The 18,913-nt window shown below is 36.4% G+C and overlaps 1 protein-coding gene across 1 annotated transcript; it reads left to right on the top strand.

Moving 5' to 3' along the window:
- The first annotated feature begins 13,627 nt into the window (after positions 1-13,627).
- A4GNT (alpha-1,4-N-acetylglucosaminyltransferase) lies at positions 13,628-18,012 on the top strand. The gene is made up of 2 exons (XM_074211590.1): positions 13,628-14,041; positions 17,389-18,012. Exons 1-2 carry the CDS (start codon positions 13,628-13,630, stop codon positions 18,010-18,012), a joined length of 1,038 nt encoding a protein of 345 aa, XP_074067691.1.
- The last annotated feature ends 901 nt before the right edge of the window (positions 18,013-18,913 follow it).

Below are 18,913 nucleotides of genomic sequence, written 5' to 3'. Positions count from 1 at the left end.
TTAATTTAGTCATTTCTTGGTATATAGTGTGAGTTTTTGGTTTGATTGTAGTTTCTTCAGCTTGTTTTTCAGTTTTCCCAGCATGTTTTGTTTTGTTTTAGAATAGTGAATTCTTACTTCAGTAGCTGGGATCTTTGGATTTGTCAAACATGAGATTACAATGTTCTTTTGCTTCTTATGTTATATACTGAATATGTTCTGATGATCTAGCTTTCTATTTCTTAACCAATATAATCTGAGATTTAGTCCAACTAGGCCCCTTTAACTTTTAAAAATTTTTTATTATTTCCCTTGATAATCTTGACCTTTTTTCCAGATGAAATTTTATAATTAGATTCTTTTCTGAATCTCTAAACTAAACCTTAGATAATTTCCTATGGCATTAAGTAGGTAAATTAATTTAGTCAGTATTTTTCTTATATTGAGTTGGATTACTTACAAACAATTAAAATTTATACAATCATTTAGTTTTGTCTTTATTCCTTTAATGAGTGTTTTGTAGTTGAATTTATATAATTCCTCTATATATCTGGTAGTAGAATCTCAAGTATTTTATTCATTCTACAGATATATTAGATGAAATTTTTGTCTTTATATTTAATTATCAAAATTTTCAATGGATTTCTGGTAGAAACTGTCTTGGGTTAAGTCAACTGACCCATTTGTTTTAATTTGAATATTCTATTAGTTATTAAAGTATTACAATTTTGAGCATACTAGTTTTTAAGTTCAATTATGTCTTTTTTTTTTAAATTTTTGCAAGACATTGGAGTTAAGTGTCTTGATCAAAGACATACAGCTAAGTCTGAGGATGAGATTGAACTCAGAGCTAGTGCTCTATCACTACACCTCCTAGCTGCCCCCAATTATCAGTATTCATTCATTCTTATCATTTATTTTGTTCAGATAGAAACAGTTCTGGGAAAAGTCATTATACTATTACTATTCCTTTATATTCAATATTCAATGACTACTGCATAGTTGGATAACAACTTTTTTGTAATTAAATAAAAATATTAGGATATAAACTTATCCCCTGTGCTGTTCAGACATGTCCAATTCTTTGTGATCCCATTTGGAATTTTCTTGGCAAAGATACTTGGCAAGTAGCTTGCCATTTCTTTTTCTAGCTCATTCTACAGGTAAGGAAACTGAAGCAAACAAATTTAAATGACAGCCTCTTTAAGATCACAAAAAAGAGGGGTGGCTAGGTGGTACAGTGGATAGAGCACTGGCCCTGGAATCAGGAGTACCTGACTTCAGAACTGGCCTCAGACACTTAATAATTACCTAGCTCTGTGGCCTTGGGCAAGCCACTTAACCCCATTTGCCTTGCAAAATCCTTAAAAAAAAGTGTTATTTGAGTGACTGTGAGCAACATTTTAGTATGTATATCAGTTCCAGCATAGTTTGTTTTTGGCAGTTTCCTCATATCAAGTCTCTCTCCTAACTGTAATGGCCCTTTCAATAGCGTATGCTGCCACCAAGTGGTAGGAGAGTATTTTAAATTTATAGTATCTTTTGCCATAGAAAATTAAACAGAATTTTAACTGTTTAACATTACACTAGAATTATAGAAAAGATAAGTCTTTCTTTCTTGTTCTCTTACAAGATATAGTGGTATGGTTTCATAACAATCTTGGTTGAAGGAAAATAATAACTCCTACCTTCAACAACCATATGAGGCAGGAAGAGAGCAAGTGTTTTTTCCTGCATTACAGATGAGGAAACTGAAGCACAGAGAGCTTATGCCGAGTTCCATTGATAGTTTCAGAGACAGAATCCAAACACACACCTCTTGACTCCAAATCCAGGGCTCTTCCCAAGATGTTATACTTTGAGTGGTAACATTAGAAACTTCAGAGTTATTTTTTTTTGTTTTTAAAATAGTATTATTTGAATTACATGTAAAGACAAAATTTAATGTTTTTTATGTCTTTTTTAATATTTAATATTTATTTATTCTCATTTTGTACAAATTTTTTTATACATTAATAAAATATTCTTGTTTAAGAGTAAACAAAATACCCCCCTACTCCCCAAAAATATAGACTCACTTGAGCACTAAAGTAAAGGAGAGAGAAAAAAATTAAAATTAAAAAAAATAACAGTAATAATTGTAGGTATGGCCAGGTGGTGCAGTGGACAGAGCACCAGCCCTGGAGCCATGAGCACCTAAGCCCACATCCGGCCCCATATACCCAACAATCACCCAGCTGTGTGACATGCAAGCCGCCTGATCCCCACTGCCCTGCAAAAACCAAAAAAAGAAAAAAAAACCCAAAATAAAATAAAATAGTAATAATAGTAGGGGTGGCTAGGTGGCAGACAGAGCATTGGCCCTTGAGCCAGGAGCACCTGGGTCCAAATCTGTCCTCAGACACCCAACGATCACCCTGCTATGTGGCCCCAGGTGGGCCACCCAGCCCCATTTGCCTTACAACTCTGTCGTGAGTGGGTCACATTCTTTATGAGAAGTCCATGGCAAAAGTTACTTCCAACTGTTGCCATTGCTGATCGCAACTCTCTCCTTTCGTATTTCTCCACTATCATGTACTATATTTTCCCTCTTCTTTCACTCTGACTCTGCTGTAGCGTAGCTGAGTGGAGCAGCAGACAGATCCCTGGTCCTGGGGCCAAGAGGCCCTGAGCCCCCATACCACCCCTTAGGCCCAGCATCCACCTGGCCCTATGGTTCTGGACAGGCCTTCCAATCCCAGCCCCTTGCAAGAAGTAAAAAGGAAAACGTGTTATATCTGACCACTCTCCCCCCATGGTCCATCCTCTCCTCCATCACTCACATCATCCCCCCTCCCCCCTTTCCCCCCGCTCCTTCTTACTCCAGATGCCTATACCCCATTGAGTATATATGCTGTTTCCTCTCCTAACCACCTCTGATGAGAGTGAAGATTCCCTCATTCCCCCTTGCCTTCCCCCCTTCCATATCATTGCAGTAGCTCATTGTAATAAAGAAAAATCTTATTATATGAAATATCTTGGCCTATTCCCCCTCTCCTTTTTCTTTCTCCCATTACATTTCCCTTTTTTCTATTGACTCCATTTTTACTCCATATTTTATCTTCGAATTCAGCTTTCTCCTGTGCTTCAACTATAAAAGCTCCCTCTACCTGCTCTATTAACTGAGAAGGTTCATATGAGTATTATCAGTGTCATTTTTTAAAATTAATTTTTATTAAAGATATTTTTTGAGTTTTACAATTTTCCCCCCTATCTTGCTTCCCCCCCCTCCACAGAAAGCACTCTGTAAGTCTTTACTTTGTTTCCATGTTGTACCTTGATCCAAATTGGGTGTGATGAGAGAGAAATCATATCCTTAAAGAAGAGAAGAGAAGTCTAAGAGGTGACAAGATCAGACAATAAGATATCTGTTTTTTTCTAAATTAAAGGGAATAGTCCTTGAACTTTGTTTAAACTCCACATCTCCTTATATGGATACAGATGGTATTCTCCTTTGCAGACAGCCCAAAATTGTTCCTGATTGTTGCACTGATGGAATGAGCGAGTCCTTCAAGCTTGAACATCACTCCCATGTTGCTGTTAGGGTGTACAGTGTCTTTCTGGTTCTGCTCATCTCACTTAGCATCAATTCATGCAAATCCCTCCAGGCTTCCCTGAAATCCCATCCCTCCTGGTTTCTAATAGAACAATAGTGTTCCATGACATACATATACCACACTTTGCTAAGCCATTCCCCAGCTGAACAACATTTACTTGATTTCCAATTTTTTTGCCACCACAAACAGGGCTGCTATAAATATTTTTGTACAAGTAATGTTTTTACCCTTTTTCATCATCTCTTCAGGGTATAGACCCAGTAGTGGTATTGCTGGGTCAAAGGGTATGCACATTTTTGTTGCCCTTTGGGCATAGTTCCAAATAACTCTCCAGAGGGGTTGGATGAGTTCACAGCTCCACCAACAGTGTAATAGTGTCCCAGATTTCCCACAACCCTTCCAACAATGATCATTATCCTTCCTGGTCATATTGGCCAATCTGAGCGGTGTGAGGTGGTACCTCAGAGAAGCTTTAATTTGCATTTCTCTAATAATTAATGATTTAGTGCATTTTTTCATATGTCTATGGATTGCTTTGATCTCCTCATCTGTAAATTGCCTTTGCATATCCTTTGACCATTTGTCAATTGGGGAATGGCTTTTTGTTTTAAAAATATAACTCAGTTCTCTGTATATTTTAGAAATGAGTCCTTTGTCAGAATCATTAGTTGTAAAGATTGTTTCCCAATTTACTACATTTCTTTTGATCTTGATTACATTGGTTTTATCTGTGCAAAAGCCTTTTAAATTAATGTAATTGAAATCATCTAATTGGTTTTTGGTGATGTTCTCCAACTCTTCCTTAGTCATAAACTGCTCCCCTTTCCATAGATCTGACAGGTAAAGTAATCCTTGATCTTCTAATTTGCTTGTAATATTTTTTTTTATGTCTAAATCCTGTAACCATTTGGATCTTATCTTGGTAAAGGGTGTGAGGTGTTGGTCTAATCTAAGTTTCTTCCATACTAACTTCCAATTATCCCAGCAGTTTTTATCAAAGGGGGAGTTTTTATCCCAATGGCCGGACTCTTTGGGTTTATCAAACAGGAGATTACTGTAATCATCTGCTTTTACTCCTAGTCTATTCCACTGGTCCACCACTCTATTTCCTAGCCAATACCAAACAGTTTTGATGACTGATGCTTTATAATATAATTTTAGATCAGGTAGGGCTAAGCCACCTTTTTTTACAGTGTCATTTTTCTATGCAGGAATACATGCAGTTCATCATCATTAAGTCCCTCATATTTTCCGCTTCTCCTCTAATCTCTATGCTTCACCTGAGTCCTCTATCTGAAGATTAAACCTTCTATTCAGCTCTGGCCATTCCAACAGGAACATTTGAAATTCCCCTGGTTCATTGAAAGTCCATCTTTTTTCCCTGGAAGAGGACATTCAGCCTTGCTGGGTAGTTCATTCTTGGCTGCATTCTAAGCTCTTTTGCCTTCTGGTATATTATATTCCAAGCCCTAGGAGCTTCCAATGTAGTTGCTGCTAAGTCCTGTGTGATCCTGACTGCAGCTCCATGATATTTGAATTGTGTCCTGGCTGCTTGTAGTATTTTCTCTTTGACTTGGGAGTTCTGGAACTTGGCTATAATATTCCTAGGGGTTGTTTTTTTGGGATCTCTTTCTCAGGGGGATCAGTGGATTCTCTCCATTTCTATTTTGCCCTCTGCTTCTAGAATATCAGGGCAATTTTCCTGTAGTAATTCTTTGAAAATGATGTCAAGGCTCTTTTCCTGATCATGACTTTCAGGCATTCCAATAATTTTTAAATTATCTTTCCTAAGTCTGTTTTCCATATCAGTTGTTTTTTCAATGAGATCTTTCACATTTTCTTCTAATTTTTCACTTTTTTGGTTTTGAAGTATTGATTCCTGATTTCTGGTAAATTCATCGATCTCCCTGAATTCTATTCTTTGTCTGAGGGATTTGTTCTCCTCAGAAAGTTTTCTTATCTCTTTTTCCATCTGGCTAATTTTGCTTTTTAAAGCATTCTCCTCAATAATTTTTTGAACTGTTTTATCCATTTGACCTAAGCTAGTTTTTAGCATGCTATTTTCTTCAGCATTTTTTTGGATTTCCTTGACTAGGCTGCTGACTTCATTTTCATATTATTCCTGCATCTCTCTCCTTTCTTTTCCCATTTTTTCTTCTAACTCCCTCATTTGATTTTCAAAGTCTTTTTTGAGCTCTGTCATAGCCTGATCCCAGTTTCTGTTTTTCTTGGAGTCTTTAGATGCAGGAGCTTGTGTTTCCTCATCTTCAGACTGAGTATACTGATCCTTCTTGGGCTCATAGATATTGTATTTCTCAATGGTGTTTCTCTCTTTTCTCTGCTTGCTCATTTTCCCAGCCTAAGCCTGTTTTTGGCGTGCTTCCTGAGCTTTTGGGACACTCCCACAAGGGTCTCAGTGTGTGAGGCTCTGTCTTCCCTCCTGGTCTGTGGATGACCATAAACCCCCCCCCCTTTGCCATGGGGCTGAGGTGGGGGGGGCCTTGCTGTTCTATGGGGGGGGCCTAGACTACGATCAGGATCTGAATGTGGTCAGAACCCTAGAGTCCTGTTTCAGGGACAGAGGACAGAGCTCGGCAGTTTCTCTCTGCTCCTTCCCTAGGCTCAGCACTCATGCTCTGGGGGCTCCTGTTTACTGGCTTCTGCTTACTGTTGCTGGATCTGGGCTGCAGCATGACCAAGTTGCTTGCTGTGTGCCCTGAGGGCTGGGCTTCACGTGCTCGCTCTGGCAGAGGTCCTCCCACTGTTCCCCCAAGTTGTGCCCGGTGCTCCCCGTGGCATAGATCAGGAAACTCCCCCGCTGCTGTGAGCCATGGCTTCCAGTGCCCTGGGGCTGCCTCTGGGAGGCTGAAGTTTTCTTTCACTCTGGTGGGCCACCCCTCTGGCAGGCCGCCCCTTCAACCCCAGGGAGCAGAGCCTTTCTGCTCTTTTCCAGGTTACCTTGAGTAGGAGAACTGCCTCATTGGGTCTCTCTGTGGGTTCTGTCTCTTGAAAATTTAGTTAGAATCCTTAGTTTCAAAGATTTATGAGAGAGCACCTAGGACAGGATCCACTCTTGTCGCCATCTTGGCTCCACCCCAAAATTTAATGTTTTTTAAAAAAAATTTGGGGTTCCAAATGTTTTCCTTCCCTCCTTTGCCTCCTCCCTCCCTAAATCAGTAAATACTTTAATATAGATTATTTATGTTCAGTCATGTAAAACATGCTTCTTTGTTAGACATTTTGTGAAAGAAACAGACCATAAGCTAAAAAAGAACTATGAAAAAAAATAAAGTGAAAATAGTATGCTTTGATCTTTATTCAGACTCCATTATTTCTTTATCTGGAGGTGGATAGCAGTTTTTAATCATGATACCTTCAGATTTGTCTTGTATCATTGCATTGCTGAAAATAGCTAAGCCATTCATAGTTGATCATTGTACAATGTTGCTGTTGCCATGAGCAATGTTCTCTTATTTCTACTCACTTCACTTCATGCAAGCCCTTCCAGGTTCTTCTGAAATTCACGGACTCTATGTTTCTTTTTTTTCTTTTTTAATTTTAATTTTTTTAAATTAAGTATTTTATTTATTTTGAGTTTTACAATTTTTCCCCCAATCTTCCCTCCCCCTACCCTCCCACAGAAAGCAATCTGTCAGTCTTTACATTGAGAAACTTCAGAGTTATAAGGAACTTTAGGAGTTAACTAATTCAACTTATATCTAGTCTATGCAAGATTCTTCTTTGAAGTACCCACAAGTGGGCATGCATTTTCTGTTTGCAGATTTCTACTGTTGGGGAACTTGCTGTCTTTTGAGGAAGCATCTCTTATTTTTGAACATCTCTAAATATTAGGAAGTACTTCATTCTATTGAACTGAAACCCACCACCCATAACTTTCATCCATTGGTTATATTTTTGTTTTCCAGTGCTATGCAGAATATGATAAATCTTTCTTTCAGTGCTAACTATCCAACTGTTTAAAGACTACTATCATGCTAGTCCCAAGCCTTCTCTTGGTGAAATATTCCCAGTTCTCAGTATGGTGTGGTTACCATCTGGATGTGGTCCTGAAACTGAACATTATCCATTTTTTAAGCAATCAGAATTAAGAGAGCACAGAAAGGACTTTCTAAGACACTGAACCTATAAAAGTCAAGAGTTTCTTTCTCCTTCTTTTGGGTAACCCTTTTCCACCATCCCCAGTGGAGACCTTTACTTTCTCTGTGGCTTGTAGCACTAAGTCCAAGGCTGGTGTGTTATTCACCATACCACCCAGCTATCCCTTATTCCTTCTTTTAGGAAATTACACTAGATCTTTTGTATCTAGATCCAGAAAAATTGAGTTATAGTTCCTTTACCCCTAACCTATGTCAGTATTGTACCTTACAAGGGTTGATAATGTTAATAGTAATTCATGACCAGGGATAGGATGACTTTGGGTTACTTTATTTATTTGTTCTTCAATACATAATTCCATAGCCCAACACTAAAAAGGAATTGTGGGAACTTCTCTATGTGCTTTATGCAAAATAGTCTGCATTTTATTTCTTTTAAAATAAAAAAAATTTTTATATAACTTTTATTTTTGAAGGTGTCTTTTCCTTCATCTTTTTGAAACAAAGAAAAAGGAAAAAGCAGTTCAGCCAAATTTAGCAATATATTAACTAACTCTGATTTCATATCCATCATCAATTCTCCCACCTCCTCAAAGAATGGAGGATTATGTGTTTTCTCCTCTTTTTCAGGACCAAACTAAATAATTCTAATTATACTGTTTTATTTCCTTTTTAATTTTCATTTCTCTTCTTTTCCTTCCCTTCCTTTCTTTACTCTTTTCTTTCTACTTACATATTTGTAATCTCTCTCTCTCTCTCTCTCTCTCTCTATATATATATATATATACACACACACACACACACACACACACACATACACACACATACACACACACATTCATATATACTTTTCTTGATTCTGTTTGCTTCATTTTGTATTAGTGCATTTAAGTTTTCTTGCATTTATCTGAATTCTTCATAGTCATCACTTATGACATAGAAACTTCCATTATATGCATGCACCATAATTTATTTAGTCATTTCAGAATTGCTGACAATTAAGCTTCTTTCCAGTTCTTTGATGCTTCAAAAGTGCTGTAGTTATTTTGGTTTGACCATAGGGCCTTTCTTTATTGTCTTTGACCTCTTGGGTTAAATATATGGGAGAAGGATCTTTGGATCAAAGTGATATTCTTAGCACTTAAAAAAAGATTCCTCTAATGCTATATATTAATGTGTTGGTATTCATGAAGTTCTTCCAACATTGATTATTCCTATTTTTATTATTTTTATCAAATTGTTGGAGTGAGGTGAAACCTCAGAATTGTTTTGATTTGTATTTCTGATTTTTAGAGATTTGGGGCAACCTTTCAAATGGTTGTTTAAAATTGAAAAGAATTCTCTCTCTCCCTCCCCCTTTTCTTTCTTCTTTTACCTAGAGTTATTTTTTTACAAGAGAAGCAGTTTAGCAATACTAAGCAAACATGCCAATTGAGTATTAATACAAAAATAGTGTTCTGTACTTATCATTCCCTAGCTTTGCAAAGGAGGAAGATATATACATACAAACCCAAATGCAAATATACATATGTTTATGAAGATATATATATACATGCTATATATGTATAGATATATACATACACATATAACAAGGATGTTCAACTGGTATATAGTAACATTGAACTCAAGTAGAGGCCTCCTCATCTCTATATAGAGCAAGTAGGTAGTACAGTAGATAACACAAAAGATCTGGACTTGGGAAGGCTCATCTTTCTGAGTTAAAATCTGATCTCAGACACTTTCTAACTGTTTAACCCTGAGCAAGTCATTGACCCTATTTGCTTCAGTTTTTCTCATCTGGGAGTGGAAGTATTCTTTATTTTTTTTAATTTTTAATCATTTTAATTTAAAGTTTTGAGTTCCAAATTCTATCCTTCCTTCCCTTCCTCCTTCCCTTCCTCCCTCCCTCCCTTTCCCCTCCTTGAGATGATAAGAAATCAGATACAGGTTATTAAACATGTGCAATTATGTAAAACATTTTCATATTAGTCATTTTGTAGAAGAAAACTTGAATAAAAGAAAAAAATGAAAGTAAAAGGTGAAAAGTGGCATGCTTTAGTTTGTATTCAATCAATATCAGTTCTTTCTCTGGAGGTATAGTGTGTGCTTCATCACCAGTCCCAATCCCTTGGGTCATTGTATTGCTAAGAGTAACTATGTCATTCAAAATTCTTTATTGAACAAAATTGCAATTACCATGTACAGTATTCTCCTGGTTCTGTTTGCTTCTCTAGGCAACTTTCTTTATTATCAGATGTCTGGAATAATGGTTGGCAATTGCATTGATAAGGTTCTTTCTTAAGTAGTGGTTTTTCCTTTAAAATGTACTGATGTAGCCAGCTGTCAGGGTGACCGAGTGATCTAAGGCACCAGATTAAAATGTACTGATGTAGACTAACACCTCACACCCTATACCAAGATAAGATCCAAATGGATACAGCATTTAGACATAAAAAAACAATACTATAAGCACCTAGAAGATCAAGGAGTAGTTTACTTGTCAGATCTATGGAAGGGGAAACAGTTTATGACCAAGGAAGAGATAGGGAACATCATTAAAAACAAACTAGATAAGGATGGCTAGGTGGTGCAGTGGATAGAGCACTGGCCTTGGAGTCAGGAGTACCTGAGTTCAAATCCAGCCTCAGACACTTAATAATTACTTAGCCATGTGGCCTTGGGCAAGCCACTTAACTCCATTGCCTTGCAAAATCTAAAAAAACAACAAAAAAAAAACTAGATAATTTTGATTACATTAAATTAAAAAGCTTTTGCACAGACAAAACCACTGTAACCAAGATCAAAAGAAATGTAGTAAATTGGAAAACAATTTTTGCAACTAATATTTCTGACAAAGGACTCATTTCTAAAAATATAGAGAACTGAGTCAAATTTTCAAAAAGAACAAGCCACTCTCCAATTGACAAATGGTCAAAGGATATGCAAAGGCAATTTATAGCTGAGGAAATCAAAGTGATCCATAGTCATATGAAAAAATTGCTCCAAATCATTACTTAGTAGAGAAATGCAAATTAAAGCATCTCTGAGTACCACCTCACACCTCTCAGACTGACCAATATGACCAGAAAGGACAATGATCAATGTTGGAAGGGATGTGGGAAATCTGGGACACTATTACATTGTTGGTGGAGCTGTAAACTCATCCAACCTTTCTGGGGAGCAATTTGGAACTATACTCAAAGGGCAACAAAAATGTATATACCCTTTGATCCAGCAATACCACTACTGGGTCTATACCCTGAAGAGATGATGAAAAAGGGTAAAAACATCACTTGTACAAAAATATTCATAGCAGCCCTGTTTGTGGTGGCAAAAAAAAATTGGAAATCAAGTAAATGTTGTTCAACTGGGGAATGGCTTAGCAAACTGTGGTATATGTATGTCATGGAACACTATTGTTCTATTAGAAACCAGGAGGGATGAGATTTCAGGGAAGCCTGGAGGGATTTTCATGAACTGATGCTGAGTGAGATGAGCAGAACCAGAAAAACATTGTACACCCTAACAGCAACATGGGAGCAATGATCAACCTTAATGGACTTGCTCATTCCATCAGCGCAACAATCAGGGACAATTTGGAACTGTCTTCAATGGAGAATCCCATCTGTATCCAGAAAAAGAATTATGGATTTTGAACAAAGACCCAAGACTATTACTTTCAAATTAGAAAAAAAAGCATTATATTATTATGTAATTTTACTATCGCATACTTTATTTTTCCTTCCTTAAGGATATGATTTCTCTGTCATCACATTCAACTGAGATCAATGTATAACATGGAACCAATGTAAAGTCTAACAGAATGCCTTCTGTGGGGGGAGGGAGGTAAGAATGGGGGGGGAATTGTAAAACTCAAATAAAATCTTTCTGAAAAAAAAAAAGAAAAAAATGTACTGATGCATTTTGATTTAATACAATAGACACTTCCCCTCAAACACTCAAACCCTTACCCCCAACATGTTACATAGTAACAAGTACATAGAATCAGTGATAATAGAATAATTAAAATTGATAGTTCAAGACACTTTTTTTTATTAAGATTTTTCAAGGCAATGGGGTTAAGTGGCTTGCCCAAGGCCACACAGCTAGGTAATTATTAAGTGTCTGAGACTGGATTTGAACGCAGGTACTCCTGACTCCAGGGCTGGTGCTTTATCCACTGCATCACCTAGCTGCCCCTTCAAGACACTTTTAAGTCTTGTAGTCTGTCAATTGTTATGGGAGAGGAAAAACATATATATGCTTTCAATTTAATCATTTGTCACCAACACTGTCCTTTACCTAAGTTTTGTTTCTTTTCGTTGTTGGCTTTACTTTCCTCACTCTGCTTTGTTTTGTATTTTTTTTTTTTGGCAAGGCAATGAGTTTAAGTGACCTACCCACAGTCACACAGCTATGTAATTAAATGTCTGAGGTCAAATTTGAACACAAGTCCTCCAGGGCCAGTGCTGTATCCACTGTGCCACCTAGCTGCCCCTATTTCATATTCTTCCTGTGCTTCCCTGAATTCTTTCTATTTGTCATTCCACAAGATATATAAACCTTAAAATAACTGATATAATTTATTTTGATACTATAGATACTTTCAAACATTCACTCAAACACCAAATTCTATTCCCTTTTCCAATGTTTTCCTTCTCCAGTATAATCTCTGAAAATGGTTAATTCATTGATTGTCATCATAGGAAAGAGATGTGTCCTTTAACTTGGATAGTATGATACTTTAGTACTTGACTGGAATTTTGTTGCCTCTCAATGATGACTTTATTTCTATTGTTAATATTATGCTGTATATTATTCTAAATTCAATTTGATGAAAGGCACTGAGATAGGAAAGCAAACATGAAATCAATCCTGTCCTCAAGAAGATGATATTCTTTTGGCTTTGTTTCCTTCATATTGCATTATCTCATAAAAGTCTTCCCATATTTCCTTAAATTCTTATATTTGTGGCTCCTTTTAGCAAAATAATATTATATTACATTGACAAACCCTACTTCACCCACTCATTCCATAATACTTTTGACTCTAATATTTTCTTTTCACAAATAATGCTGTCAGTGCTATGTTGTTAATAACCTCCTTAGTGTTAAAAGGGAGAAGAAAAATAGAAAGGAAAGGGAGAATGAATATGCTTTTATACAATGCCTAATATATGCTAGTCACTGTACTGGTTTTTTTTTTTTTAATATTGTCTCATTGGAACTCAGGTCTTCTTTACTCTATGTTTAGAACTTTATTCACTACATAATTAGTGGAAATGAATAAAAAAGGACAAAATTTAATTTACTTTTCTGCCACAAGTAAGACCTGTTCTTAATGAATTAACAGCTGTGGGTCATTTCCTGGGCCAAAGGACTTTAAAGAATTCTAGTGTGTGAATTTTGTTGCTTTATTGAATAAATTAAAAACTTGCAAGAGAATAAGAACATAGGAACATAAATTTAGAGCTGGAAGTAACCTAAAAAGTTAACTAGTAGACCCCCTTAATTTTATGGATGGGGAAACTAATGTTTAGTGAGGTTGAGTGATTTGCTCAGGGTCTCTCTATCTCTTCTCTTTCCTTTGACATTCATTTCATCTCTCCCCTCCCCTGCCATCCCCTCCCCTCCCTACCCCTCCCTTCCCTTCCCTTCCCTCCCTTCCACTCCCCTCCCCTCCCCTCCTCTCCTCTCTTCTCTTTCTTCCTCTCTTTACTCCCATCCTTTCCATTTTCCTTTTCCTTCTTGTGTCGCACACAGCCCTTGTATGGTAGGATTTGAATCCTAGTCTTCCTGATTTAAAGTCCTTTACTTTATCCATTACTCCTTGCTACCTCTAAGATGAATGGGATATTAATAGTTTTTAAGCCAGTACCTAAGATAATTTTCAATTTGTTTTCTTATTTTAAAGAAAAAGGTCTATGAAGAAAAAACAATGCTGAAGGAGTTCCAGATCTCCCTTTCAGTCTTTTTGCTATTATTTGCTTGTGGATTCCTGTATGAAATGACTCTGAAACCCAGATGTTTCTTTTCCTGCATACCTACATACAAGACCATGATGAAACCTGAGAATATTTTGAGACGAAGAAGCATTGTATTCCTGGAGACCACTGATCGCCTGGAGCCTTCTCCCTTAGTTTCATGTGCTGTAGAATCTGCAGCTAGAATATATCCTGAAAGGTCTATTATTTTTTTAATGAAAGGACTAGATAATAATTCTACTTATTTGCCATTAAATGCTACCTACCCAAGCTTTTCCCTCTTATCAGCAATCAGGAATGTCTTCTTTTTCCCTCTTGATATGGAAACTTTGCTACAGGAGACACCTCTATTCTCATGGTATACTCAAGTAAGTGTTCAAAGGGTATAAAAGAAAATAATTCTTGTGCCAAAGACTCTCTTTGGACCTAGAAAGATTTGAGGGATGGGATTTTTTCCTCTGACTGATTCCTGAACAAGCCTATATTTTTCCCTCTGGTTTATAGGGGTACTGTTGAGGGGTTGGGTACATTTTTCTAATGTTATCATCTTGGACTTCCTTCAAGTGTATCAATCACCAGTTGCTGCTAGTATCCCATTCTTATAATTAAATGTGCCAGTGATTAGTATCCCAATATCATTTAACAAATTAATATCAATAAACTTTTCAAATGTAGGGATGATTACTAAAAAAGATGTAACAACAACAGATACAAATACAACCCCTTGAACTAAGGCACATTTTCTCCTCTGTCAGCTTCATCCCTGGGGAGAATGGGCTCAAATTTAAAACATTTACAATAAACTATTTGCCCAGTCAAGTTTATTTTCAAATTCTCATTAAATTTCTCCAGAAAACAATGTCTCCATTGCTGGTTTGATTCACTGCTTGGCTTAGTACTACAAATGGTTACTTGTAGCTTCACTGATGGCAAATTCTAGTCTGGAAAGAGTTATCATCCATACCTTTTAATATCTCAGGAGTTCATGACCTAGTCTATCCTATCTCCAACATGTCTTAGCTCTTCACCTAATGTTAGGAAAGAATAAATTCAGAGAAGAAAAGAAACAGGGGTGCCATGTTCACCTTTGACCATATATAAGTCCTGGTTGGGGAAAAAATACCTGTCAACAGAAAACTACTCCCATGACTACTACTGTCTTTCTACCTGTAGGCTTATAACTCACCTTGTTCCAAACATCAATGAGAACAGAGAGGCTTGCTCTTCCTGCTGTGTTCCTTTTGAATGCAGGCAATTCTGACTAAGCAGCCGATAAAAGCTCATTTCCTTATCATGAGTTTAATGAACTAGAAATAGTAAAAAAATATCTGCATATACTTAAAAATGGAGAACAAGGGCCCTTCCGTTTCAGATCATCAGGCACTTACTGAAGCAGGTTCACTGGACATGATAATTCCCAAGACTGAGCAATATTGGCTGGTCTTTCATTATGTTTATACACCTTGTCATTTGAGGTACTACCTTTGAAACTCCCTGTGATTATCTCTTCTTCATAAGTCCTGTATAATACTATTGCTCTCTATTTCCTAGTGCTTGAGAATAGAGAAAGGGGAAGGAGAAAAGGAGGGAAATCTCTCTCTCTCTCTCTCTCTCTCTCTCTCTCTCTCTCTCTCTCTCTCACACACACACACACACACACACATTCTCTCTTCTTTACTCCCACTCTTTAAATTTTCCTTTCCTTCTTTCTGCCACTCCTGATGGCTCTCTAGTATAATTACCCTAAGTCTTCATTTCTCCATCCTGACTGATAAAGCATTACAGAACCCTGCAGTTTTTCCATATCTTTGATGAAGGTAAAAAATTCTATCTCTTTTTCATTGTTCAATTCCTCTCTGTTGCTGGCTCTGTCATCACCATGTATATTCAAATGTGACAGGCAGAGTTTATTTTCCTTAGTTAATGAAATGGGAAAGGAAAGGAAAAGGGGCTACTATCTTGTCTCTTACTGTACAAGATATTTCTAAAATTGTTATTTTTCTTTTAGTTTATATATGTATATATTTTATATATATTCTTTTTTCTTTGTGAAAACTGGGTTTATTTATTTTTTATGATTGCTAGAATCTGGGAAGAATTTCTATGTCTCTTGCAGGTCAATGCAACACTTAGTAATCTTATCTTTCTGTTTTGGTGGTTGTTATTGTTTATTTGTTTTTCTTCCTTCTTGAGGATGATATATTGCATATTAAAATAATTTAAATGAAGCAAATTTAGGAAGTATCAAGTGATAATGCTACATGTCATTAGGTCCAACTAAGAAATGACTAAGAAATTCTTGATGTTAAGGGGATTTAGGAAATGGAATTTCTCTTTGCCACCTGCAATGCATGATAAATAAGCAAATTTTCAATTAAATAGGTAACCTGCCAAATGACATTGTCCATACAGTTTCTAATAGGACATTGCTATAAATAATAATGCTGAATTTCAGGTTCACCATTTTCTTGGGTTCCAGGATTTAATAAGATTGACTAATAATTATTTTTAGAGCATTTTAAGGTTTACAAATGCTTTCCATATGTTCTTGACTTTGGTCCTCACAGCAACCCTGGGAGGTGGGTGCTATCATTGATTCCATTTTACAGATGGTGAAGCTGAGACTAAAAGAGGATTAAGTAATTTGCAACAGTGTCACTACTAGCTAATGTCTAAGGTAGAATTTTAACTCAGGTCTTGGAGTCCAGGACTTTAGCCATTACATTACTTCATTGCCTCTTAGACTATTGTCATCCTCACAACTACCATGAATAAAAAATGAGGGGACTGAAAATGATAATAACAGACACCTATATGCAGTTCTAAAATATGCAAAGTCTTTAAATAGATCATCTTAGTTAAGATTCACAACTGCTGAAGCAAGTAATATGGGTTTTTATATCATTTTTACAAATAAGGAAACAGATTAAGACAGGTTACATTTTTCCCTTAAGGTAGGTCTGCAAGAGGCAACAAAACTATTGGCAATTTTACCTGTAATTATGATGATAACCTCAGAATACTGGGTTGCATGAAGACTTGCAACTTTGTGAGATACAACCTAGCTTAACAATTAAGAGAAGCATAGGTTATCAAACATCATTTCAAATAAGTGTATTGATAGAGATGGTATCTGAGTTTGCAAAGAGCTCATGCTTCCCCCAGTTCCATTGCAGTCCTTTCTAGTTCACAAACAGATCTTCCAAGTTGTCATGGGTTCTGACAACTGCTGGTAACACCTGGGCTTAATGCATTTGCACATATAAACTAAGAACTTGGAAAGACCTTAATTTAGAAGAGCCAAGGTCACTACTGCATCCTGGGCCATTGCCAGTCATTGTGACCTTTGTCTTGCTACTGGACTTCTCTGAATCTGGAGGAGAGGATGAGGCCAATGACTACACAGCTCTGCATCACTTAAATCTAATTCATGTGTAAGTCAGGGCGTCACACTTGTGATATCATTGGTTTTCTGAGAAAGAAGGACAAACAACTGTAGATCATCTCTTCTTGGACAAATTATACAGACTTAGATCTTACAATGAGAGATTTGGATGAGATGATCTCTTCAAATATAAAATTGTTTTCTTTTGATTATTTGGTTCTTTGTAAGTTGCCACTGTAATAATGGTACTCTGAGCCTGGTAGTTTGTTTTTAAACTAAAAAAATTTAGCTTTGTTTTTTCAGAAGATTAATTTCTCTATATTCCTGCAGATCAATTCCAGTGCAGAAAAAAGCTGGATCCACATCAGCTCGGATGCTTGTAGGCTTGCTTTCATCTGGAAATATGGTGGGATCTACATGGACACTGACATAATTTCTATCAGACCCATTCCAGAGGATAATTTTCTGGCAGCCCAGGCTTCTAAATTCTCCAGCAATGGGGTTTTTGGGTTCCACCATCATCACCCTTTCATTTGGGACTGTATGGAAAATTTTATTGAGCATTATAATGGGAACATTTGGGGTAACCAGGGCCCTGAACTAATGACAAGAATGCTGAGGCTGTCATGTAATCTTACAGATTTTCAGAAGATAAAAGACCTCAAGTGTCCAAATTTATCCTTCTTACATCCCCAGAGGTTTTATCCCATCTCATATAAGGAATGGACACGTTACTATGAGGTCTGGGATGTAGAACCAAGTTTCAATGACTCCTATGCCTTGCATTTATGGAACTACATGAACCAAGATAAGAAGGCTGTGATTAGTGGGAGCAACACATTGGCAGAAAATCTTTATCAAAAGTACTGCCCTATAACTTACAAGAATCTCATTCAAGGCAAAGAGAGAATGGATAAAGGAGAACCAAAAGATACCATCCCCCCCACTAAATAAATTAGAGGCCTATGGTTTAACAAATACATTAAATTAGATACTTCCTTTATATTTAAATAATTTTTCTCCCCCCCCCCCCCCACTATTGCTATCTCTCCTAGACCTGAAGAGAAGCAGTGACTCATGGCCCAATCTCAGTGTTATTTCAGTGGCCATTCAATTTTTTTTCTTCAAGAGCTCCAGTGAGGGGGAACTCACTATTTCCAGGGGGAGCACATTTTAATTTGGAATTCCTTCAACTGCTGAGTTTTTCATTATTATATTTTCTTAAAATTTTTTTCACTTGGCAGAACTTTGTATATTTCTTTCTATGTTGCTTTATATTCCTGTTTAATAGCACAAATAGCATTACATTATGTTGTTGTACCAAAATCTATTAGGGACTTGGAACCTAGGATGGAAATACTTACCTAATTTCTACTTAGGTGAACCTGAACAAGTCACAACTTTTCTGAGCCTTAAGTTTTTTATCTGTAAAATGAGAGTATTAATTAGATGGTGTCTAAGGCCTTTTCCAGCTCTAAATTGATGATCTAAAGCTGCTTTTCATTTTTTAAATTACAAATTAGAAGTTATGAGATTTGTTGTTTAAATAGGTCTTTTTTCTTTTAATAAGTCTTAATCTGTAGTCCTAATAGTGACATCATTATGTCAGAAGATAAAATCAATTTTGTAACTTGTGTGTTGCTGAAATTTTTCTATAAAATTATTACCTAAATTTATAGTTCCATCAAAAATGAATATTTATTTTCTGTCAGTCCTGTTAACATTAGACCTAATTTTAAAATTATTTTGGCAAATTTGATGGTATAAATTACTATCTCAAATTGTTTTAATATGTAAGTCTTTGATTTTTAGAGTATGAAAAATTTTTAAGGTAATATTTAAAATTTATGCATCT

This window comes from Macrotis lagotis, chromosome 1, assembly GCF_037893015.1.
Source record: "Macrotis lagotis isolate mMagLag1 chromosome 1, bilby.v1.9.chrom.fasta, whole genome shotgun sequence".
NCBI lineage: Eukaryota > Metazoa > Chordata > Mammalia > Peramelemorphia > Peramelidae > Macrotis > Macrotis lagotis.
Note: the sequence above shows the minus strand (reverse complement) of the source record. Positions and strands in the feature narration are given on the sequence as shown.

Coding starts and splice junctions, on each gene's coding strand:
- A4GNT (XM_074211590.1), top strand. CDS start 13,628: ATGCTGAAGGAGTTCCAGATCTCCCTTTCAGTCTTTTTGCTATTATTT. Junction 14,042..17,388: donor TATTCTCATGGTATACTCAA/GTAAGTGTTCAA, acceptor ATATTCCTGCAG/ATCAATTCCAGTGCAGAAAA.